Here is a 25,300-nt window from a genome sequence, read left to right as displayed (position 1 = left end):
CCTGTTTAGGAGCCCTCCCTGAGGGCTCCCGAGGATCTCCGCTTGCGCGGGACCCCCCCCAGGCTGTGCTTGGGCGATCCGGCTCCGGGAAACGTCCCGAGACCCGGTCGCCATTCGCGCCGCCGCGGCCGGAAGTCCAAGAGTGTAGTTGGATTCTTCTTGCTTCTGTGTATTCTCTTCCCCTTTTGGTGCTTAATTGTGAAGCATAGCTCTAGTTTCTTTATTTTGCAGCAAAATTCTGTATTATACTTTCCATAAGAAGCAAAGGACCCTTCACACTAAGTAATAACCAAGGGCCCATTCTTACCTCTGAGGTGGAGGGCATCTTGGGACCTCCCAAAGCAGTGTCCCTATGTTCTGGGTGGGTCATCATCATCATTAGTTAGGACATGCTGTAGCACCCTCCTGCCAAAGGCAGCGTCAGCTGAGTCATATGTATTCAATTTACAGTGTTTAATGAATGTAGAGATGGATGACCATGTTGCTGTCTTACACACTTCTTCCACTGATGTGGGTTTGGCAAAAGCTGCATTTGTGCAGAAACTCCTAACTGAGTGTGCAGTAATCCCATCTTGAATGACTTGTAAGCGTCAGTGCTGCAAGCTGATGGCAGATTTCGACATTTTTCTTCCTATGCTTGCTGAAGAAATGTTTATAAATAGTTCATTTTCCTTATTATGGAAGCTTTAAGTCCTCTTCTCACATCTGAGATGTGTCACAGCCTTTCTTTTGGATGTTTAGGGCCCAGCTCTGGACTAAAAGCTGGAAGGCAAATCTCTTGTGACCTATGGACGGTTGAGAACTTTTGGTTGGAACTTTGGATCTGTTCTCATGACCATTTTGTCTTTATGAAAGATGCACGATTCTGATTTGACCGATAGGGTGCCCAGCTCTGATACTCTTTTGGCTGAAGACCCTGCTTTGAGAAAGAGGGTCTTCATTCTCAACCATTTAATCGGTATCTCTTTGATCGGTTCAAAAGGGGGGTCTAGTAAGCGCCAATAAGGCTGTGTGTAACTTCCAGGTAGGAAATCTGTGTGTCTGTGGTGGATTCTTGAAGGTCGTGCCCTTAAGGAAACAGTGTATATGCACATGATTAGAAAGACTGCTACCTTCAAGGTGTGGCAGGATCGTAGACAGAGCTGCCACTTGTCTTCTGAGTGTGGAAGATCTGAATCCCAAAGACAACCCATCTTGTAAAAATGCTAACACTGATTTGATTGAAGGGTTCAGTGGACTGATGCCTGTTCTTCTGCTCCATCTATTGAACGCTTTCCAGGAGGCATTATATATCCTAATGGTAGATTGTTTCCAGGAGGCCAGCAGGGCATCTGTCACACTGGGAGAGTACCCCAATCAGAGAAAGTTGCTCCGTTCAGTTTCCAAACGGTCAAATGCAACCACTCCAAATGAATGTGCCAGACTCGTCCCTGTCACAGCATGTCTGGAGATACTGGCAGAGTTAGCAGTGGAGAGATCGTCATGTCGGGAAGGGCTGAGAACCACAGGCGACGATGCCATAGAGGTGCCACAATAACCTCTGCTTTCTGCTCTTCAATTTTTATTATCAGTTTTGGGATGATTGGTATCAGCAGAAAGGCGAAAAGGAGTCCTGTTAGCCATTGAGAGATCAGGGCATCTGTTGCTTCAACCTTGGGATGGAAGAATCTTGTGAAGTACCAAGGAAGTTGGTGGTTGGATGCTGATGCAAACAGATCCACCAGTGGAAGGCCAAAGTGAGATGTGATTAACTGGAACAGGTCTTCCTTGAGAGACCATTCCTCTTCTTAAATGGTCTTCCTGCTGAGCCAATCCACCTGGACATTTATGGAGCCTTTGATATGTTCCACTGTTACCGATGCCAAGTTCTTCTCTGACCATGCCGAAATCTTGATTGATTCCCTGTGGAGTGGAGGCGATCTGAAACCTCCTTGTTTGTTGATATAGGCTTTGGCCGAGATATTGTCCATCCTTATCAATACATTTTGACCTACTATCTACATGTTGAAATGTAATAGGTTGAGATGGATCACTCAGAGTTCAAATAAATTGATGGGTAGCTGTGTCTCAGACCTGGACCATCGGCCTTGGACTGATTGGTGTCCGTGAAGATTTGTTTTACTTCTGAGATTTAGTATTTCTTTCCTTGAAGCAGATTGGGTGTTTTTGTCCAATAAATCAGACTGGATTTTACAGGTACAGTATGTTTATTGCGGTCAAAGACCATAATACAACGAATAGAGTTAATATAACAGCTATCAGAATAAAAATAATATATCTTGTGGCAGTGTATGTTATAAAACACTAAAACATTAAAAATATTTACAAATTCCAATACAATTCAGATAAAATCACATCCAACCCGTTAGTTATAGTCCCTCCACTTTCTCCTAATACAATAGGCTAACCAACCAAATTTAGCCACCATACGAGTTCTATTTGAATTTTTATAATTGAGAGACCTGTCCCCCTACCATGCCCTGGATATGACTTTATAATGGGATCTATAAATATCTCTCTATTGTGCTGATATAATCTATAGTCAAAAAACACATGTTCCAGAGTTTCTTCTCCCTTTCCACAAACACATTCCCTTCGCGTGGTTTTATTATATCTGGCTTCTAAAATGGCAGAGAGCAAAGGGATTGTAAAAATTCTTCTGTGTTTGGCGTTCTCCAAAGTTTTGACATATGTTCCCAACACTATCTTACTACAAGTGGCTAGATCAAATAAAGGATTCTTAATTTTACTCATTTGGATCTGCAGTTCCATATCTAAAGCTCTTTGCCTTATAACTGATTTGGCCTGTAAATATCCCAAGAAGCATATAAATTGTTCAATGAGGCCATAGTAAGTCAGTTTGTCTTCTAATATTTTTCTTCATAGAGGTAAACACTTACCTTGCATCACAAGCTGGATAAGGCCAATAGGCAAAAAAAATCTATTTTAACCAGTAATTAAAGGCATTAATCCAAAGCTCTGCTTCCACTGTAACCAGACCTGCATCTAAGCGAATTGCAGCATTCGATACTGTCGTAGAGACTTGGAATATAGTTCTTAAAAATTTGGATTGTATTCTCTCAATTACAGAAAGATTCAGATGAACATATAAACCGGACACCACAATAAACACTGGTTCTTTTGTCTAGCTGCTAGGTTAAGTTGTTCCCATTCAAATGATATAGCTTCTTCCTTCTTTTTTCGGATCAGGGCTTTATATTGGTTTTTAAGAGATTTCATTTCATCTAGATAATCACTATTTTCATTACACCTGTACTTGATATATACTTCATTTAGAGCCTTTTTCATTCATCTACACTTTGTCAAACCATGGCTTATTTGTAGTGTTGTTCACTCTATTTTGTTTTACACAGGATTTTCTTATTACTGTTAGTAACTGTTTAATTGTTCATAAGCATCTAAGTGTCTCTCTGTTTGACTCAGTTGTTTCAATATGTTTAATAACTCTATAAGAGCATCAGAGTCCAACAGTCTAACAACAGATTTCTCCACTAAAGCATTCCAAGAACCCTTGTAGAATTCTTTCATTTCAAGATCATCCCCATAAATCTGTTCAGAAGTTCGAATATCAGGGCTAAAAATTCCAAGTCTCAATAAGAGGGGAAATGATCACTATCTAAGTAGGTCGAACCCTCAAATGACTCAATCAATTCAATCATATTTTCTGAGACCAATATATAATCAATGAGACTCAACCTCTCTCCCAAACAGTAAGTAAATTTGGCAGGGTAGTCCGTCGGAAAAGCACCATTTACAATATGGCAATTGATCCTATTTACCATCTGTAGTAAGCTGTAACCCACTGTGTTAACCTTTTGATCTTTTGAATGTCTAAGCAGAGGGAGAGAAAATATTTGTCTTTCTAGGGGGTAGGTATTAAATTTGTTATGTAAAAAACTGGCCCTATCCTGGCATTAAAATCACTACCCACTATTACATAACCTCTTGGATTTTCCTTGATTAAGTTCATAATATAATTTTCAAGGCCATGTCCCAATCTATATTATTTCCTCTCTTAGTGCTTTTTGGGGGGCAATATGTATTTATAATCAGATAATGATTGTAGTGAGTGAACAACACTATCGCTATCGCAAGATGTTTAGAAGGGGCTAATTGTACCACTCTTACATTTAGAGCAGTAGAAACCAAAATTCCTAAACCTCCTTTTGCTCTCCCCCTAGTAGAGGAAACTGCACCCAAATTGTAAGCTTTGTATCCATTTAGGAAAATAAAATCGGGCCGCCAGGTTTCTTGTACCAATATAATATCCAGGATCACTGGAGCAGCAGTTCCTTTATGCACTACTGTCTCTTCTCTCTGTGTATTTGAGTCAGTCGCATTTGCTTGTAGAAAATTTGAGACTAATCCCATCTTAATCTTCTTAAAGTTCTTACTCTCCTCTTCGGCAGGAGTGGAGTAGGTTTCATTAAATTAACAAAAGGAACGAGAAGGAAAAATTCCTTTACTACTGAATATCTTAATTTGTTTCATTATCAAGGAGGGAATCCTCTCAGTAGCCAATGTTAGCAGCACTCTCTGCACTTGACTTGGCTGGCTGATTATTTCAAACTCCAAGTCTGTTCTAATCTCAGTAACGAGCACAAGTACCCACGGATTTTATATTTTGTATTCCACAGTGGTGACCATCTGTTAAATTTACAAATTGTGAGGCATATCTTATTAGGTTGCAAGATCAGCTGATATTGAGTGCTTCTCCAAGTATTCTTCTTGTATCCAGGTGGACCAAAAATTTGTTTATTTAGTGTTAGAACATTTTTTCCTTCTTCTACTCCAGCCATATTATGTTAAAAACAGAGATTCTCTCCAGCTCTTTGTCAATAAAATCTACAATCACAGAGCTTTCTACGCTTACCCAATTACATTAAAAACAAGAGGGTTCCCAGGCAAGGCAGGACAGTCGTATCATTGTAATACAGACTTATCAGTTGTTTACAAGAACCTCAGAACATAATATACTTTACAATTTTCAACAAACCACAAACGTATACACGAGTTATAAGGAAATGACATAGTGAAAGTTAAAAATATATGCTTAATAGTTCATTAATTCTTCCTTCCTTCTTCTTGATTTTAGTTTATGGTCCAGATAATAAGATGTAAAATATTTATAATCTAAATTAAATGGTTTTGTAATCCAAAGTATAATGATATCACATTTATAAATCTGTTTCACAATTTTCTTCTCAGGCATCAACCTTATCTTCTTTAGCCCAGTAAATTTATTAAGAAAGTTACTTTCTCTTATTTTCTTAGCCATTTTAGAGAAGGGGGGGGGAGATTCCTCACCCCTCCCTTTCTCTTCCCCCTTACAAATGGTTTAAAGGGCTTAATCAATAGAAAAATTCCTCGTAATGTTGCAGTTAAGGTTAAGGTAAAGGTTCCCTTGCTCGAAAGCCAGTCGAATCCGACTCTAGGGTTGCGGTGCTCATCTCCGTTTCAAAGCCGAAGAGCCAGCGCTGTCCAAAGACATTTCCGTGGTCATGTGGCCAGCATGACTAAACACCAAGGCGCATGGAACGCTGTTACCTTCCCACTGAAGTGGTACCTATTTATCTACTTGCAATTTCTTGCTTTCGAACTGCTAGGTTGGCAGGAGCTGGAACTAGAGATGGGAGCTCACTCCATCATGCGGCACCCGGGTCTTGAACTGCTGAACTACTGACCTTCCACAGCCTGCAGTTCAGCATCTTAACCACTTTACCCACCACAGCTCCTAGTTAAGGTTACTCATGGTGATTTATCTTCTTATATTGTTTTGTTGAGATGTTCTGTTTCCCCCTCGTCCCGGGAGTCATGCCTTCACATCCATGGCTGCTCTCATTGAGATCTTCCTGGAGGCTAGCTGCTGCTCATGGGGAGGCTGAGTCAAGCCCCTTGCCATGAGCTCCTCTCTGGAGAGTTCATTGGAGTTTGGGAGCCCCCGAACTCCTCTTAAGGATTCAGTGATCCAGCGGCTTCATGGGAACAGGTCCCGGAGCCAACCGTTCTCATTGCATCAAAAACCAGAAGTCCCATTCAGTGTTCTAATATACTATCCTGAAAAAAAATACACTAAAATACAGAGGATGTATATTCCTTATTGTTGAGAATACATGTGAGGCCTGAATGAGTTAGCATATGTAATGAGATAAGAAACCAATATCCCTGTTGAGTCCTGGGGAGGTTTTTGTTCCAAGTGTTGTAATAACTCGTAATTCAGCAGTGTCCCTTTCCATTCTGTTCCTGAAGTTCCTTTGTAATAAAACAGCTACTTTGAGGTCATTCATTGAATGTCCTGGAAAGTTGAAGTGTTCTCCTACAGGTTTTTCAGTCTTGTGATTCTTGATGTCAGATTTGTCTTCATTTATCCTCTGGCATAGGATTTGTCCTGTGTAGAAAACCGAAGGGCATTGTTGGCATTTAATGGCGTATACAATATTAGAAGATGAACAAGAGAATAAGCCTCTGGTGGTGTAGTTGATGTTGTTAGGTCCAGTGATTGTGTTCTCTGGGTGTATGTGGCAGCAAAGGTGTATATAAAATAGATAGCAAACAATGGAAGGAGTAAATAGAGGCTTTTAGAATCAAAAGAGAAGGCTATACCTTTGAGTGAACTGCTCTCCCTGTTGAGGCAGGAACAGAACTGAAGGTGGCTACACCTACTACACAGACAGGAAGGGGAAAAAAGTAGTTCCTGTCTCCCTGAATGGACGGTAGGAATCACCGACCAAGATGTCCTCCACCTCAGAAGGAGAACATCCTGTTTGAATCCTAGTGTAACTGTAATTTGTCCACATACCCACATTCAGATGTCACAGTGGGGTTAGATCAAAGACTTCCAGGAACATGTTTTATCATGTTTTGCTCACAGGGAGAGGATGGAGGTAATACAGTGTTGCACTAAATAAGTGCCTAGTGCTATTTAAAGAGGGCAGGAATTTATGCGCGAACAAAATAGCATCTACAAGAGACAGACTAAGCTTCTACATTGCGTAGGGCTAAAAAATATTTACATTCTGCTGATTTTTAGATGTGTGCCCTTCAAGTCCCACCTCAGGCAAAGTAGGAGGAGAAGTTAAGCTGTCCATCTCATATAGGAACAGTACTCTGTTTATCATGGTGATGCACATTAAAGATCTGGTAAGTAAATCTGTTTGATTTTACCTTGCCTTTTCCCAGGGATTTCTAAAATCATGTACACAGTGTTCTCCCATCCTCCCGTTTTATCTCTATAGCAACCCTCTGAACTAGATTAGGCTAAGAAATTTGTCCGTCATCCAGTTGAGTGTCAGTCTTCCATGCTGTCATCCAACCTACTAACAACTACATCATATTGTCTCCAAAAAAGTGAACAATTACTTTGGAAACATACAGGAATGTGTATAGAATTGTAACTGTAGTATGTTGTTAATATCAGGTTACTGATGATGGCACAGACCCAAATCCATATGTAAAAACGTACCTCCTTCCAGATGTACATAAGACATCAAAACGGAAAACCAAAATATCACGGAAAACAAGGAATCCTACATTCAATGAAATGGTAAGTTTAAAAGCATGCTATGCTAGAATGCTGAGTAGCATATCAAATCCATTTTGCATAGCCATTGTAGCTGGAATTTTTAAAACTGGGACGTTCATTCATCCACTTGTAGGCATCTGTATACCAGCTTGGATATTGAAGAGAGGAACTTCTCAAAACCATTCCAATTCCAGAGGAACCTTGGGACTGGATTCCCCCCCCCCCCCGAAAATATGTGTGATCCAATCTTTTATCCATTATATATCTTTATAAGAATCCTTTCCAAAGTGCTGCCATACCGGAATACCTTAAATTATATCTAGACTCTTATTTTATCCCAAACCAGTTATTCAGGAAAACTGAGTTTTCCAATTAAGCCATGGAATAAATGGAAAAGGCAACTTTATATGTTCATATTTAAAGTAACATATACAGATTTTAAAAGCAGCAACGATAAAATGGATCTAAGTTTTAAAACGTGACACTAAAAAGCCCAGGGCTATTTGGGGGCAGGAACAGAGTTCCGGCTAGCTTCCAAGTTGGCCACACCCAACAGCAGAAACTCATTAGGATTGGCTACATTAGGGGTGTGTGGCCTAACATGCAAAGGAGTTCCTGCTACAAAAAGAGCCCTGGACTGTTTGGACAACAAACAAGGTAAACAGAATAAGAAGCAAAAGGTGGGTGTGGCCTAATATGCCAATGAGTTGTGCTGTCAGGGGTGTGGCCTAATATGCTAATGAATTTCTGCTGTTGGGTGTTGGCCTATTATGCTAATAAGTTCCTGCTGGGCTTTTTCTACAAAAAAAGCCCTGAAAAAGCCCAAGCAACTTACATTGGTTCACCTGGTAACTAAACAAAATAGGTATAACTTGAATTTTTAAGAAATATTTTCAGTTATCTTAGCACCCTGTTGCTGAGCTAAACAAAGCATTTAAGCCGCACGTTGGAGCTCTTGAGAACGATTAATCTTTTTTTCCATATGTTAGACTGAAGGAGACAGTTGTCTTAGACATGTAGCAGATGGCAATAGGCGAAGGCCTAACGAAATATAGACTTCCCTGTGTCCTACTTGGCCATGCACCATGGCTGAGCGGTAAAGCATCGGTTTTGCATGCAGGAGGACCCAAGTTCAGTTTGTTGTGTTCTTTACCTGAGATCCTGGAAAGCCAGTGCTAGTAGGGGTAGATAGGACTCTCCTTATTATTTATTTATTTATTTGGATTTCTATCCCGCCCTCCCCGCAGGCTCAGGGCGGCTAACAACGGCATAACGCCAGATAATAACAATAAAACACTAAAATTCTGACTAAAATTACAAAATAAGCAATTAAATAATTAACAAAAGTTCTTAAAACACTTTCCGGTGCTCTCTACTCATATCCAATTTCTTACAATCAAGATGGTGTTCTCCATGATATAGTTGTGTAACCGTACCCCCCCTGTTGTCCCTAGGCATGTCCCATTCCCTCCGATGGAGCCCGCACCAGTGGTGACAGTGTGCGGGAATTATAGGGCGTTGTCTGATAGACCACTGATAGACCACTGTCTGATAAGGCACCTTTGTGTGTTCAGGTGTTCAACTCATCAACAGTTTTTAATCACTTTGTCCTAGATACTTTGTATACAATGGTCCTAAATTTCATTGTTTCTGGGGGTTTTTTTATAGCTTGTGTACAGTGGATACAACAAAGAAACATTAAAGCAGAGGATACTTCAGCTAAGTGTGCTCAGTGCCGAATCGCTACGTGAGAACTTTTTCCTGGGCGGTGTCACTCTCTCCTTAAAGGATTTTAACTTGAACAAGGAGACGGTCAACTGGTATCGGCTGACTGCTGTACCATACTTGTGAGCTTGACAAGTCATAGAGATGATAAGAATAGATTTGATCAGACTTGACTCCACGGCTATATGGTTGCTTTTCCTACTTGAAGATAATGTGTACACTTTAGCATGAGACACCGCAGTTCATCAGATTATAGTTGGACCAGTCTTCAAAAAGCTTAAACAGTTCAGCTTTATGCTTTTACTGTAATAGCAAAGCATTGATGTAAATTAATAATGTACATTTAATACTTGTGAATAATTTTCTAAACCGTGACTAGATGTTCCAAATTAAGTCGGGGGGGGGAGGACTTTTTAGCAGTCAAATCTGAATTGCTTGCCCTTTGATAAACCACAAGCTACTTTATACTTCTGCTGATGTCATATGCACCACCATGTTGTAAAAATACTAAGGTTAAAAAAAAAATTGCGCCTTTTCAGTAAAGTGTTAGTCAATGCACAGTCAAAAGGGAAGGTTGGACAGACGGCTGAGAAACTTCACTATTGCCTATAACACTAGGACACCATAAAACCTCTTCATGGCTGTTATCAGAATGAGTGCCAGTAATGAAAGTTACAAATTATAGTGCCTTATTTTGTCATTAAACTGCTTTTTGAATTTCCCTTCTGATATTTAAAAAACGGCATTTTTACCTAGCTCTTTTAAAATGATTTTTTTTTTCATGTGGCTCACTATTTAAGTATTTAACAATATTTTTCCTTACATGTTCAGCTTCCTAGGTCAAATTCAAATGATGCCAAGCATTTGAATGCTTATCCACTTTACTTTGGGACCTTCATTTATGTGCTCTTGGGTATTATCTTCATGAACTGGAAATATTATATGGATGCACATTCAAATGACTAAGTTATGGCTTGATACGGAACTCATATATTTCCAGAACCTAGATTAGATTATGGATTGTTAGGTAGGAATTTTGGATTCAGTTTACAGATTGTGTTTCTAGTAGTCCCATATAAAAATCTCCGTACCGTCAGTAATGTGATTTAAAAATTAACTTCAAGGAGCAAAGGACCATAATATCAGTTGCTTGACTGGGAATAAGTTGCATTGGTAACTTTTGGTGATGAAATTGAGACACTGATACCTTGAGCTAACTAGGTATGCTTTCCAAGAGCACTAAAAAGTAATTTGCCAAGCACTTTATTCATTTCAGTGGAACTTGGCTTGCCTTTACTAACATTAATGGAAGATGCTCTGCACAAGCCCTGAAGAGACTGTAGCCTAAATCTGCTGACTAACTTGATCTGAAATTTAACATTTGTGTGGCATCTAAGGGTAGATTGTATGTAAATGCAACTTAGTATCTTCCATAAAAATAATCCAATGTAAAAGTGATCTTAAATGGACAATATTTTAATGCTAAAGCCCAAATATTTTTAGTAAACGTAATAGATAAGAAATCTCCATGACAATGAACTTAAAACAAAATATGCAATGACCAATGAAAATATGGGAGATGATGACAATCTTTGTTTTAGTTGCCCAGAAATAAAATATGCTTTAATTTATTTTCTCTAGTGACCCAGCCCCTGCTGCAAACCCAATAGAGCAAGTTACAAGCATGTGAATTTTTGGAGCCTAAAACATCCATGGTCCAACTGTACACAATAAAACTTTGGAACGTCTCCCTGAATATTAAAAGTGCCATTGTGGCTAAAAAGAAACTGCTTTTTTAAATCCCCAGATTCTATTGGTAATTATTCTCCATATGTAAATAGTTATTATAGAGTAAGTAGAATAAACTAACTAGATTGTATTTCCTGATCACTTGATGCTTTTTGAGACTCATTCCATTCCATCCACAGAACCACAAGTCTTTTAAGCAGGAAAGTGGACTACTGTTTTCATGAAACGTTCCATTAGAGTAATTACAAGCAATATGCACTGCTTTTTTGCAGTCTGTTACGAGAGCACAGTATCTTGCAGCACAAAACTAGAGGTTTAAAGGGTTCTTTTCATAACATTTGTCTGCCACTGCTCATGTGCTATGCTTCTTTTGGTAGCTTTTGTCATTGTCTGTCATAGCTCTAGCCTTTGCCTACCGTCACCACTTCTCACATTAACTCTCACTTCTCACATTGGCTTAAAGTTATTTGGACACTTTTTAAAAAAATCATTGTCCCCATCAGAAATTGTAGAGGAATATGAAGTCTTCATCTTTTTTGTACTATTTATAGTAGTGTTGATCCAAAACAGATGATTCTCCAATTTACAAAATATGCTCTGCATTTTTAAAACTGACATAACACAATGGAAAGGGGAGAGGAATAATTGGGATGAAAGTTAACACTTTACTAATTTTTTAATGGGGGTGGTATCATGACACTTTTATACTTTGCTAAATCAAATAAACTCTTATGCAACATACATGGATTGCAGCCAGAAATACTTTTTCTATTTACATTTATTTTTCACTTTTTGAGGAAAGCATCTTCCTGTAAGAAAAGTGACCTCCACGTTTTCTGTATTAAATATCCTGGCTAGGACTTTGCACTGAAGATTTTTATTACTGCCTTTTTACAATCTACACACACACAAAAGCGTGAGCGATCTTTGATACTTCTCTATTTTTAAAGTTAAAATTGTGTAGAAGTCTTAGTATCTTGCCTTAAAACCAACTGCTCTTTCTAGAATACCATACAGTGCAGCATTCAGATAGAACGTTATTTGCAGGATACGGCCGCGGTCCAGTGGAGTGTTATGATAATGGTGGGCTGAAGCATGCTTAAGTCTGTGTTGGATTGTAGCCTCTGCGTGTTGTTACATAGAGGGAACATTTTTCAGGCAATATTGTACCATTATAACTCATAGGAATCTTTCCTCCTATGCTTTGTACTCTCATACTGTGACTAAAACTACAGCAAGTTTATAGATAATGGGAGCAGTTTGCCCTGAATTGTCTATTTATCTCTAAAAACCAAATACTTCAGTTATATTACACTGATAGATAATAAAGATGTACAGTATTTCTATCAATATCCTAACCCATAATACATGGGTTAAATGTGACTCCATAACTGTCCTACAAATACATTAAACACTATTCTGGAATAAATAAATGTGTTGTCTCTCTTTTCCCTCTTTCTGCCAAATAAATTTGGAGATATGGAAGCTAAGAAATAGGGCAGCTCAGTCCTAGATTATGGATGCTGGTGCAGCTATCCATATCCTCTGCACTCCCAAGGAAAACAGGTGCCCCTAAATTCCCAAGTCAAAGAATGGGAGTTTAGCAACTGCGGCAGAGACCATAGTGAAATTGCCCACCATTCATGGTGCAGTACGAGAACATCCACATAAAGAAGCAGCCCCACTGAGACCAGCACAACTCTCTGTCACGATAGCCTGACCTGGAGTACAAGTTATGTATTTATGCTGCTTCTCACAATAAGGTAAGGACCAAAAGAAACAAAGTATCCTCTGCTCTATGGAAGACTACGGCATGCCCTATACAGGCCCCACTGCTAAGATCTCTATAAATGGGGTGTGTGGGGGGGGGGGTCAGATTCCCCTCTGCAAGTGCATGGTGTTTTTTTTTAACTCCAGCCATATCACCCAAACACCTCCACAACTCACCTTGCAGGAGAAGCATCCATGGAAAGGCCATGACATTTCCCACCCAGGACTGAGTGTGTTGAGGGAAGAATGCTACCCTAAAAGGCAGCTTATTGCAATGTGGGGTGGGGGTCCAGACAATTAGCAATAAGAGAACACTCAGCCATACACTGACAGAAATAATCTGTCATTTCCTTCCAATAACATTTTATTGGTATAATACAATAGTATTACGAAAACATAACAATCACATTTTTATAACAGTAGCCAAGTCCATAATGAACTAAAGAACAGTTAAACATATTAACCAGTACAATATGAATAAAAAATGTAAGCATTGAAAAATGATGTATAATTCAATAAACTTTGGAACAAAATACCTTGTTTTTATAATGTATTCTAATTAAAGCCTGTTCTGTTCGCTGTTATTAACTCAATAAAGTGCCTTCTGCCCTCTAAACTATCAATAGGCATTCAATAGCATATCTAACAATGTGAAAAACAAAGTGAACCTATAAACCATAAACAATTTACCATGAGGATATCAGTATTTTGCTATATCTATGAAGTTTCAATAAACAATATTCATTTGAACCATATATAAGTCATTATATCCATTTAATATAGTTATTCCAGGATGCTGAAATGAATTTTTCTTCTGTTAAGGCTTCTAGAATAGGAAACCATTTAACTTCGAACCCTAAATGTGCAATGTTCCCTTTATTTCTGTTAACTTTAGCTGTGATGCTTTCCATGATGAACTGATTCCACAACTTTTTGTACCAGGTTTGAATGTCAGGCAGGGAAACATCTTTCCAGCAAGATGCAATAGATAGTCTAGCGGCATATAACATTGTGTCAAGCATTTCTCTATTATGGTGGTGTGCTATTTCTTTTGGCCAGTAGCTCACTATGGGAAAACATACATGGGAAAACAGGAATTAAGTGCTCAGATCCTAGGGAGACAGATGGAATAAAGCAAAGCACATCATTTGGCCAGCACTAACGCAACCAGCAACAAAATAGGACTAGAACCCACATCTCACATAGTTCAAGTACTCCTCTAACTGCACACCTAAGGAGCACACATGGGGTGCATATACCAATGCAGGACAAAGTGAAAGGCATGCGGCTCTTCAGTTTTGCAATGCCTGGAGATGCTGCTGTGGTTTGTACAAGATAACAAAGTAATTCCAGGCACTGCCAGACCAAAACATGCAATCCCCACACATGTGGATTGACTTCCTCAGACTCCTATCTTGCTTAGCACCTTGCCATGCAGCCATCTCTGTGTCAAGTTCATAAAGTTAATTACCACAGCCTGCTTCATTCATTGTTCTAAATATTTGTTCTAAATATCCCTTCCCTATGATAGATGTTCGAGACCCGAGAGTGCCGCATGACGGAGTGAGCTCCCGTCTCTAGTTCCAGCTCCTGCCAACCTAGCAGTTCGAAAGCAAGAAATTGCAAGTAGATAAATAGGTACCACTTCAGTGGGAAGGTAACAGCATTCCGTGCACCTTGGTGTTCAGTCATGCCGGCCACATGACCACGGAAACGTCTTCGGACAGCGCTGGCTCTTGGGCTTTGAAACGGGAGATGAGCACCGCAACCCTAAAGTCGGACTCAACTGGCTTTCGAGCAAGGGAACCTTTACCTTTACTATGATATATGTAGCCCTGTGTGGTTCCTCACATGTTAATAGTAATTGTGTAGATTATGAACCCCTCACTGTGCTTAACTATGCAGACACTGGAAGATTCTATCAGCCCTCCCGGTGGGAGGGCAAATCTTAAAGACAGATAAGGTTTGTTAACGAGCAGATTTGTGGGCACAAACCTAATACTAAATCATACTCCAACAGCCACACAGAGTGAAGCAATCCCAACTTTTAAAAGTAAGATGAATGGAATTCTAGTCTCTTCATCTATTAAGGATCCAGTGCATTTGAAAGCCCTGCTGATACTACTTGTCAAGCAACTCTGTTAAGTGACTAACATTGGTGCAGGAGCCAGGCTAGAACAAAAAATCTGTCAATGACGTAGCAGAGCATCTAGATACATACCACTGCAATTGCTGGTTGTGTTGTACGCATAGCAGATGGTTGGCACAACACTGACTAGGTCCCATCCTGGCTTCCACCCATGCTGAAAGAAATACCTGGGAAGAGTCAAAATACACTACTATAGTGTTGAATAATATTCTCCAAGTAGCAACTAACAGCAAGTAGGATCAAGTATACTGCATACCAGGGGTCATTTTGTAGGAAAAGAGGCGCAGGAGCTCATTAGCATAACTCATTAACATAACTCATTTGCATATGCCACACCCCCTGACATCACCGGAAGTGTGTCAGAAGGCAACACCCACCACTCAGGCTCCACTGGGCTGTTCTGGATTGCTAGCTATTGGGGGGGGGGGCGTGCAGATCTGTCCTCACAGAGGAGGGAGAGCTGGTACCTGAATAAAACTTGGTCTTAAAGGTGCCACTGGACTGTTTTGGGTGGGGGGGGGGGCTCTGCAACTTACCTGGCTGCTTCTTACTCTGCCTGAGGGCTGCTGGGAGCAGGGGGTGGGGCTTGTTGCATGTGCCCGCCCCCTGGGCTCTTTACTGCCGGAGCTCCGCTCCTGTGCGCTCCTGCAGGAAATGACCCCTGCTGCATACCCAAGTACTGGATCTGAGAGAGGAGCACTACCTAGCTGTTCTTCCAGCTGTACCTGTACCTTCTGTCTTCCCACTGGGAGTTTCCACAGTGTTCCCTCTAAGCTGAGTTGGTGTGAGCCAGCTCACAGTTTTTTAGCCTCCGGCTCACACATTTTTGTCTTGGCTCAGGAAGGGTGGCTCCAGAGCAAACTAATTCATGCAGCAGCCAAATCGTTCACTCACAACTTTAATGCCAGCAGCTCACAAAGTAGAATTTTTGCTCACAAGACTCCACAGCTTAGAGGGAACATGGAGAATTGGAGAACACAGTGTAGTTACTGGACTAATACTAACCTATCCCTTGCACTCAGTTGCACTGGATCTCTGCCTGCAGTTTCTGTTGTAAGTTGCTCTAGTGGACTCTGATCCTACAAAATAAAGAGCATGTGTGCTTGGCCAGCAGTAGAAATGGTTGGAGTTAGGGATGGCAGCCTCCAGTTGGGTCCTGGGGATCTCCTGGAATCATACCTCATTTCCAGACTACAGAAACATTTAAGACATTTTAAGAAGGGCGCTTATGGTTATTCCAGCTATAAACTGCCCTCAGGGAGAAGAGGGGTCTGACTGCTGACAGTGTGAAATGATTTAATAATGAGGAATTTCAATGAGTTCAAAGGGAATGTTTATGCTCAAGTCACTGTTTTTCCTGGTGTAACATTCTGCTGACATTGAGGGTGGGCTGATGGGCTTAGGAAGTCTAAATCCTGCTGCTTCTCTGGTATGCCCCCCCCCCCGATTCTGCTTATTTTGAGCCCGGCTCCAACGTGCAATGCTAGTGTCATGTTTATACCAGTATGATGTCAGTGCAGTGCTACACCAGTGTATCTGTGAGCTATACTGGGCTCTTCCATATTCTCATTTTTGTCACTCATTTGTCCCTATTGCTTTGAGCCCCCCCTTTCCCACATGTATTTTGGTCACTCGGGGACTACTAGAGAGAGCAAAACACATGGGGGGACGACGACCCTGAAGCAATAGAAACACATGAGTGATGAAAATCAGAATGCGGAAGAGCCCACTGATGCAGAGCGCAGGTGCCACCCTAAGCACTTTTCAGACTCTTTAAGATTGCACTCTTTGTAAAATAAGACCTTTAAGCCTATCTGTTTCATTGGCCTAGTAAATGAAACTGCCCTTTTTGTGTGTTGTTAAGTGTAATACTCTCACTCAATGCACATTTTAGAGGTGATGATTCAAATCACAAGTATATATCTAAAATCTGTCTCAGACCACTGTACATTGTTTACATTAATTTGAGAGGGCCCCACTTCTGCATGATCCATGGAAAGTATTCAGTCATGCTTTTAACCCATGTTTCCTTGTACACCTCTCTCTGTTCATCACACTGCACTCTCTTCTCTCTTCCATAACACTGCATCCAAAGAAGTTGGCTGTCATCCTAAAGTTTATACTAGAACGATATTATTATGCTGGAACAATAAGGTTTCCCTTCTCTCTGTACCATCCAAGGTTTATTCTGAGCCTTCTTTGAACTCTCATTTTATTTTTCCACACCACACTGTCTGCTGCTCTGGTACACCCCATGGTGTACACTACCTTCTCTCTCCCTCTAGAGATCCATCTGCTACCCCCTCTGCCCATCACTTTCAGTTACTCCCTCTATTACTCCACCTCCCAGGTTTGCACACCACTTACTTACTTTCCCTTTGCACAGAACTCCCCTCTCCCTCTGTTTTTCTTTTAGGCTTTAGGAGAAGACGGCTTGTGTTTTCATGTCCCATGGCCCAAGGTTCCCTCTAAGCCGTGAAGTCTTGTAAGCAAAAATTCTACTTTGTGAGCTAGTGGCGTTAAAGTTGTGAGCGAGCGATTTGGCTACTGCATCAATTAGTTTGCTCTGGAGTCATCCCTTCCTGAGCTAAGACAAAAACGTGGGAGCCGGAGGCGAAAAAACTGTGAGCTAGCTCGCACTAACTCAGGTCAGAGCTCTTCTTACAGGGGCTACTGTAAGCTGTTGGAGAATTGGCTACATTAGGGGTGTGTCGCTTAATATGCAAATAAGTACCTGCTACAAAAAGAGCCCTGCCTGAGCTATGTTCACGGGCATCTATGATTTTGTACGTTGCAGAAAGTCGCCCTGAGCCTGCCCTGACAGGGAGGGTGGGGTACAAATTAAACAAACAAGCAAACAAACAAATAAATAAATAATACTTCTGTGGCTATTGAATCTCCTTCCCATCTGGCATCTAGCTTGTCAAGTCTGAGGCACTCACCAGGTCAATTATTATTATTATTTTAATTAACAAGCTCTTAGTCTGTCTTTCAGTGTGTCCCTTGTTTCAGAATGTTTCATCCTGCTCGGCTGCTGTTTGTTTCTGTTATTTGACTGCTGCTGTCCGAATTGCGTTTCTTCGTTGTTGTAAGATGCACCAAAATTGTGACTTCTGGGCGGGATAGAATTTGTAAAATACGTGCAGGAATTCTGAGTGTTCGCTGCTCCTACACAAATAAATGGGAAAAGAACACAGAACAGCCGGTCAGGGGGTGGTGGGGAGAGGGGAATCAGTGGCCATTGGACTGCGTAGCCCTGGTCAGGCGGCAGCACCCAAAGCGCTATGTTTCAGGGGCGGATTAACCATTAAGCAGACTAGGCACGTGCTTAGGGCACCAGGGCCAAATGGGGGCACCACAAAGTTGGGGAAAGGGTGAAAAGAACTTTATGTAGCCCAAGCTTGGCTTCGTTTGTACAGTATATCCTAGGAATAAATTTTTGTATTGCTGCAACTTGCATTGTATATCTGGTCAGACAGGCCAACAACTAAAATGGACCGGGTCAGTGTGGAAAGGAGGGGGGCACCAAGATTGGTCAGTATTAGGGTTGCCAAGTCTGGTTTGGAAAATACCTGGAGGCTTTGGGGGTGGAGCCAGGAGAGGGCGGGGTTCGGGGAGGGGCCTCAGCACAGTACAATGCCATCGAGTCCACCCTCCAAAGCAGCCATTTTCTCCAGGGGAGGTGATCTCTTTCGGCTGGGGATCAGTTGTAAAAGCGGGAGATCCCCAGGCCCCACCTGGAGGCTGGCAACCCTAGTCAGTGCTTAGGGCACCAGTGTGAGCCTTAATCCGCCCCTGGACTCTGTTTGCTATCAAGGCAGTGTGGCATTTCATGAATTAGTATAAGCGGCGCCGGGGGACGTCCTTCCACAGAAGCAAAACTCAAAACTTTGTTCTCCTACAGAAGCAAGTGATTTCAGATGGGCCGCCGCCTGAAGTCTGCAGCAGCAAAGCACAAAAAGAGACCCGGTGCCAAACTCAGAGACGTTATAATAAACCTTATGCCGGGGATAAATTTTGCCAAGTCTCTGAAGGGCCACCGGACTCCTGTTTCGTCTTGCGGAAGGGAAGGCACACAGAAACTCAACCAAACTTCTCTGGAGGACGGCCTACCCTAGCAACGCGAGTCAACCAAGCATGCGCAGCGACGTCTTTCGCAGTGCATCACGGGAATTAAAGTCGCTACTTCCTCCTGGGGCATGATGGGGGATGTATTTCTTGGTTCGGATGTGCCGGGCAAGGGCGGCGGCGGCGACGCGCGTGCGCGCCGACGTCATTTCCGACGGGAGAAGGTTGATCTGTGCCGTGTGCGCCGACGTCATTTCCGACGGGAGAAGGTTGATCTGTGCCGTCGGCGGGCGCTGCTCTTTCTCTTCCGTCGCCATCATGGGCCGCATGCACGCTCCAGGGTGAGGGCCCGGGCGGGGACCAGACCGTTCCCGAAGGCTGTCGTTACCGTGTTCGGTGTTGTAGGTTTGGGGGTCCACATTGTGGGTGGGGGACAGGAAGGCGTTTCGTTTCCAGGTCTTTTTTTGGCTGACCGTCGGTCGCTGACTCTGAACTCACTGAAAATGGACTCCGGAGGGTTCTAGAAGCGCCGCGTGGGCTGAGTTCGCGGGTCGTGGGCTGCAGCAACACACTTGATTTGAAGCGCCGCCGTGGTCTTGGGAGTGGAAGGGTTTTGGGGGGGGGGGGGTTGTGAGCTCACGCCTGGCTTGAAAGGCCCAAGAAAGAAATGCGGTCGCGGTGCCCCCCCCCCTTTTTTATTTTCAACCCTTTTTTATTGAAGTATTAAAAATGCATACAGCTGTAAAATAAAACCACTTCAATTTTGACAAAAATTAGCTAGCACTAATAACAACATAATCTATACATCAATCATCAAGAACAAATGTATAATCAACATTTAACTAAACTCAATATTGTACTGGATATCATTATATTTCGGAGAAGAGAATTCTTTAGCAATAAATCTTTTTTAAAATCTTCAGCGCCCCTTTTCTGATACCCCACCGCCACGCGTGTAGGTTATAAAATAATAAAAGACCTTGAATTTGCAGGACGTTTTCGGCCTGGTGGTGCCTAAGATTTGTGTGCGTGCTGCGCTACAAAAACAGCTTCAGTGTTTAAAGTGACGCTGTAATAATCCAGAGTGCGAAGATACACACAATCAACATTTCACAAGGTAAGTACAAAAACAAGCAAATTGATGAGATGTTAAGATCTCCGGATATGTTCTATCGTTTCGATGATAATCTTCTGCCGAAAGAAGTTGAAGAGTCTTATGAAACATGTACAGTAACAATATTACTTACTGTCAGTGTTCCCTCTAAGCTTATAACTCATATGAATTATGTAATGATAGTTAATGATGTTATATTGTCAATTGTTTGTAGACACTTCAGTGAGACTTATTGATATATACCAGTTGAGACACTGACTAGAGATGTTGCATCTAAGATAGGAATTTATTTGTTACCATTTTTAACATATTTATTGGTGGTTACAATTGTCAAGGATTCTTAAGTAATATTGTTACTGTACATTTCTCATAAGACTCTTCATCTTCGTTCGGAAGAAGATTATTATTGAAGCCGTAGAACATTCCGGAGATCGTCGTTAACATCTCATCAATTTGCTTATTTTTGTACTTATCTTATGAAATGTTGATTGTGTGTATATTCGCACTCTGGATTATTATACTGTCACTTTAAATACTTTTTGTAGCGCTGCACACACACAGGTTTCTGATTTTTGGATTGTTTCTTGGACTTACTTTAATACTGTTACCATCATATATACACAGGTGCCTAAGATTTAACAGGTTAAGTGTCTGGGAATATAGTTTTCATCGAGACATCATTTAACAAAACTGGAAATTATGCTGTTCCTTAAGTAAGTTCTGTTCTTACAACAATCCTGTGGGGTAGGTTAGGCTGAGAGAGAGTGACTGGTTGAAAGCTACACAGCGAACTTCATGGTACAGTGGATATTTTAGCTGAGCTTACCACTGCGGTTCTGATTATGTATCAGAATTGCCATGCGCACAGCTACTCAGAAGAGTTGGAACAAAATGGAATAAAAATATTTCAACTGTTGACATAGCTTCAGTGAGAAGTGGTTTGTTGATGGTGTTGGTGGGATCACAGGGAGTGTGGTGACTTTTATTGGTCCAAGCTTGTAAACCTATTCTGAACAGTTACTTTTTTCTAATGTGTATGTTAAAAATGTTTCTCTCTGTTCAACAGGAAGGGTTTATCCCAGTCTGCCTTGCCATATAGGCGAAGTGTACCCACTGTAAGTAGTAATCTGTGTAATCTGTTTGTTTCTGTGACCCAGTTTTCACTCATTGTGAGAAGTGCCTAATGGTGCATATTAAAATGATGTTAATATAGGTTACCGACTATGTTAGTTTAGAGCCCGTAAGTAAAAGCAATCTTATCTTGTACATTTGATGGTTTGTTAACCTGCACACTTATTAGGAATCAAGTACCACTGAACACTGATTTCTAAGTAGCTTGCCTAATCTTGTACAGCAAATGTCTGTGTGCACAATTTTTCGTGTGCTGTAGACTTCTAAATGACTCTCTAAACACCAGCCACCTTAAAATGATCTGAAAAGTGGACACCTCTTTCAGGTTTCAGAATTATGAAGAGCTTAACTCAATTGTTGGGATATTTGCATTGGCTTATGATGTTTTTGGGTTCAATTTTAAAAATAGTTAGTTTTTCATATGTATATTGGATCTTATTGATGTGTATGTTTAGTGTAGATTGTTAGCTAGGCTGAGCCTACTTTCTGTAGAAAAGTGATTACCAAAATATTTTGATGCATTTTAATACTTGTTTGCTTCTTAAATTTCTCTGTGTACAAACAGAGCATTCCCCAACACTAAAATTGTACAAAATGTCCTTTCACTCTCTTTAACCCAGGTAGTTTATTTACTGTGCGCTTAGAATCTGCCAACCAAACAGAAGGTATTATTGAAGGAATTTTTTGCTAGATTTCTGCATGAAGTACAGGAAATACCAAAGCTGCAGCTTTATCTTGTACGTCCTTAATTCATGTTGGGAATATAATGACTTGAAAGTCAGTCGTAGTCAACTGCTGGTCACAGAATTTCATTAAGATTACTGAATGGGTAGATCTTTGCTGTATCCTTAGAGACTTTGTCTTTTAAAGTCCCCTTGCAATTTAACACTTGCTTTGAGATTACATGGCATCCCACTTCTGCCGCGTTCCTCCTCTTGCACAGTATAAATACTAGCTGTTAGAAGGACAGACACACACACATACGTGCGCACACACACACACACACACACACACACACTGGAAGCTGCCTGACATGCACACTTGCTTTTTTTTAAACTAGACACTGCTCTAGTTACATTTTTATTCACTGTACTGATTCTGTGGTATGAAATATAAAATCTTTGTTATGATGTGGTCAGTGCACATTCAGTCTGATCCAGTGGTTAGTAGTAGGTACATTCTCTTATCATAAGGTACATCAAGATAAGTTTCTATACAAGTGAGGTTCCCTTAAGAATAGTTTTGCTGATCCAGTTATGTGCCTATACCAGTGTAGACTGTTGCTTTGGTATCTGATTGTAGCTATTTGTGAATTAATATGATACTTAATTGAATTTTGCAGTGGCTGAAACTTACTTCTGATGATGTCAAAGAACAGATTTACAAGTTGGCTAAAAAAGGCCTGACTCCCTCGCAGATTGGTATGTCTTCAGCTAAAATGCAGCATAGAGAGAGAAAGTGGGATAATCATGTTTTTTCTGTATAACGTCCTGTCCTATGTATACCTTTTTGTGGGCTGGAGCCTTCTGTCAGATGTATGAAGCATTATCCCTGATATTATCTGCATATGAACAAACGGAAGAAGGGCAGGGAGCAAGGGTGTCTGTTTATAATATTTCTTCACAGTCTAGGAAATAAAGCAGTGCAAGAGAGGCATGTTACCTGACTATACACGTTTTTCCCAATGGAAACGAGAATGGAAAAAAATCCATTAAATACTTTTTTTCAGTTTACTCCTGTCTTCTGCAGCATGTGAAAGGAACTAGTCTGTTTTGAACCCCAACCTTTCCTGGCACCCACCAAGTGTTTTTTAAAAAGGTAGGTGGAGCCAGGTGGGGCTTTTGATCGGCCGTGCAAATTTTTTTAGAATGCTGCTTTGGTAGCAGTTGCTAGCTGAGCACAAGGATCATTGCTGTGTGACGGAAGGCAAGCTACGGCAGCTGTTTTGGGGCTGGCTTCTCCTGTGGCAGTCATTTTGTGGCGGCTCCTGTCACACCGTGTCAGAACACTGAAGGCGCCCACAGGCTCAAAAGGTTGGGGACCCCTGACTTATATCAAATCATAGCTGATAGGGAAAAGAAAGATTTGAGGTGATAATGTTTTGAAAGGAAATACTTTAAATGGTGTGCTAATTGTGTCCACACTTGTTAAGTTGGGTGCCCTCAGTAGTGTAACAGCGTTACATAGTTTTAACTACCACCATTAGTGATTATTCTCAGTATGATTTGTTAGTGCTGGGGATAGACCTTTTTTTTTTTTTGCAGACTAGCACAAACCGCTTAAGAACCTTTGGGGCAACAGCTTAAGAATGATTAACTTGATGTGGGATTAAACTGCAATTGGTCCACAGTTAAGCACAAATGTCTCATTAACGTCATGTTGGATGATTTGTAGGACTGGCAGCTTTAGATTGGTTTTGGAAACCAGCAGTGTAATTGCAGGCACTAATATTAATATCCAGATGTCATCAGCAGTGTTCTTTTGAGTTGTGCGCACCAAAAACAGCCCCATCCCACAAAACCCACAAATAAAAGATCTATGTTTACTTTAGTATTGGTCCTGGGGTTCTGTCATTTTCACTGGAATTCCAGGGTAAAAAGTACAATATATAACGTTGAAGTGAATTTTTAAAAATGCTGTCCGTACCCAACTGTCATACAGATCAGTGTAGAGTACTGTGTTGCTCACTGTGATGATTGGTTATAACCATTCGCAGTTTCCACCAGAAGGGTATTCCTCTGTGTTGGCTAAATCTTCCTTGGATGTCTGAGTGAGCACCCCTGATTGTATGGCTGAAATGCCTGATAACTTCTGGATATGCATAATTCTGTTTCTGTTCTAGGTGTGATCCTGAGGGACTCCCATGGAGTTGCCCAAGTCCGTTTTGTGACCGGCAACAAAATTCTAAGAATTCTTAAATCCAAGGGGCTTGCTCCTGATCTTCCAGAGGACCTTTACCACTTAATCAAAAAGGCAGTTGCTGTTCGTAAGCATCTCGAAAGGAACCGGAAGGTAAATAGCCAACTGTAGTCCATCCTCAAAATGGTAAAATAGGACTTGCAGTTCTAAATGACTGAAATTGTAGGAGAGTTCTTTATTCAGGAGATTGTGGCCCAATTGTGGTGCAAATAAGATGTAATTCAGTATATGAAACCAATCATACAAAATGTCATGTCTTTGAACCGCTTTTTGTTGTCAGGATAAAGATGCCAAATTCCGACTCATTTTGATTGAGAGCAGAATTCACAGACTGGCTCGTTACTACAAGACCAAGAGAGTACTGCCACCCAATTGGAAGTAGTAAGTCTGACTTGCTCTGGTTAATCTGGTATGAAAGACTTGCTGAAAAACAGGCAGCATTTAGTTTCCCAGCCTGTAATGGGAAGAGATAGAATTTAGAGGCAAAGTATGAGTTACTGTTGGGATCCCATTTGTTATGTATTCGGCTCTAATTAGGTTAGACCAGAACAGTATAAGGAAGTATTTTAGTCCTTTTAAAATGGGTTAGATTTTCTCCGTAGTTTAAGTGTTCTGTTGCTTAAACGTAAAGGTAAAGGTTCCCTTGCTCGAAAGCCAGTCGAATCCGACTTTAGGGTTGCGGTGCTCATCTCCGTTTCAAAACCGAAGAGCCGGTGCTGCCCGAAGACGTTTCCGTGGTCATGTGGCATGCATGACTAAACACCAAGGCGCACGGAACGCTGTTACCTTCCCACCGAAGTGGTCCCTATTCATCTACTTGCAATTTCTTGCTTTCAAACTGCTAGGTTGGCAGGAGCTGGAACTAGAGACAGGAGCTCACCCCATCTTGCGGCACCTGGGTCTTGAACTGCTGAACTACTGACCTTCCACAGCCTGCAGTTCAGCGTCTTAACCACTTGGGCCACTGCAGCTTGCTTAGGGCACTAAAAAATTCCTAACGGAGATTGTTGTATTAAAACCATTCGCAGTGTGTATCAGTAAGGTTTTCCTCAGCTTTGACTAGACAACTCAGTGAGCTGCTACAACTTGAAATGTAATTTGTAAATTTAGGCCTGGGGTTGTGGTACTTACT

At 41.2% G+C, this 25,300-nt stretch overlaps 2 protein-coding genes and 1 long non-coding RNA gene across 3 annotated transcripts in view; 2 read left to right on the top strand and 1 right to left on the bottom strand.

Annotated features, from left to right (window-relative positions):
• Positions 1–10,050, top strand: part of PIK3C2A (phosphatidylinositol-4-phosphate 3-kinase catalytic subunit type 2 alpha) — a 75,372-nt gene extending 65,322 nt beyond the window's left edge. Inside the window, exons 31-33 of the mRNA XM_015423252.1 lie at positions 7,052–7,161; positions 7,439–7,564; positions 9,212–10,050. Coding sequence (XP_015278738.1) covers positions 7,052–7,161; positions 7,439–7,564; positions 9,212–9,394 — 419 coding nt within the window. The 3' untranslated portion in view covers positions 9,395–10,050. The remainder of the gene's footprint in view (positions 1–7,051; positions 7,162–7,438; positions 7,565–9,211) is intronic.
• A 3,733-nt stretch (positions 10,051–13,783) lies between these two features.
• LOC107120535 lies at positions 13,784–19,008 on the bottom strand. The gene is made up of 4 exons (XR_001482826.1): positions 18,935–19,008; positions 17,879–18,104; positions 15,009–15,103; positions 13,784–13,853 (listed from the first exon to the last, which is right to left on the bottom strand). It is a non-coding gene; the product is annotated as an uncharacterized LOC107120535 (long non-coding RNA).
• A 242-nt stretch (positions 19,009–19,250) lies between these two features.
• RPS13 (ribosomal protein S13) lies at positions 19,251–24,551 on the top strand. The gene is made up of 5 exons (XM_015423254.1): positions 19,251–19,345; positions 21,185–21,233; positions 22,592–22,670; positions 24,092–24,261; positions 24,449–24,551. Exons 1-5 carry the CDS (start codon positions 19,323–19,325, stop codon positions 24,548–24,550), a joined length of 423 nt encoding a protein of 140 aa, XP_015278740.1. The 5' UTR covers positions 19,251–19,322; the 3' UTR covers position 24,551.
• The last annotated feature ends 749 nt before the right edge of the window (positions 24,552–25,300 follow it).

Source organism: Gekko japonicus, unplaced genomic scaffold, assembly GCF_001447785.1.
Source record: "Gekko japonicus isolate JY-2015 unplaced genomic scaffold, Gekko_japonicus_V1.1 scaffold936, whole genome shotgun sequence".
NCBI lineage: Eukaryota > Metazoa > Chordata > Lepidosauria > Squamata > Gekkonidae > Gekko > Gekko japonicus.
The sequence above is the reverse complement of the archived record's forward strand: the minus strand, read 5'-3'. Positions and strand labels throughout refer to the sequence as shown.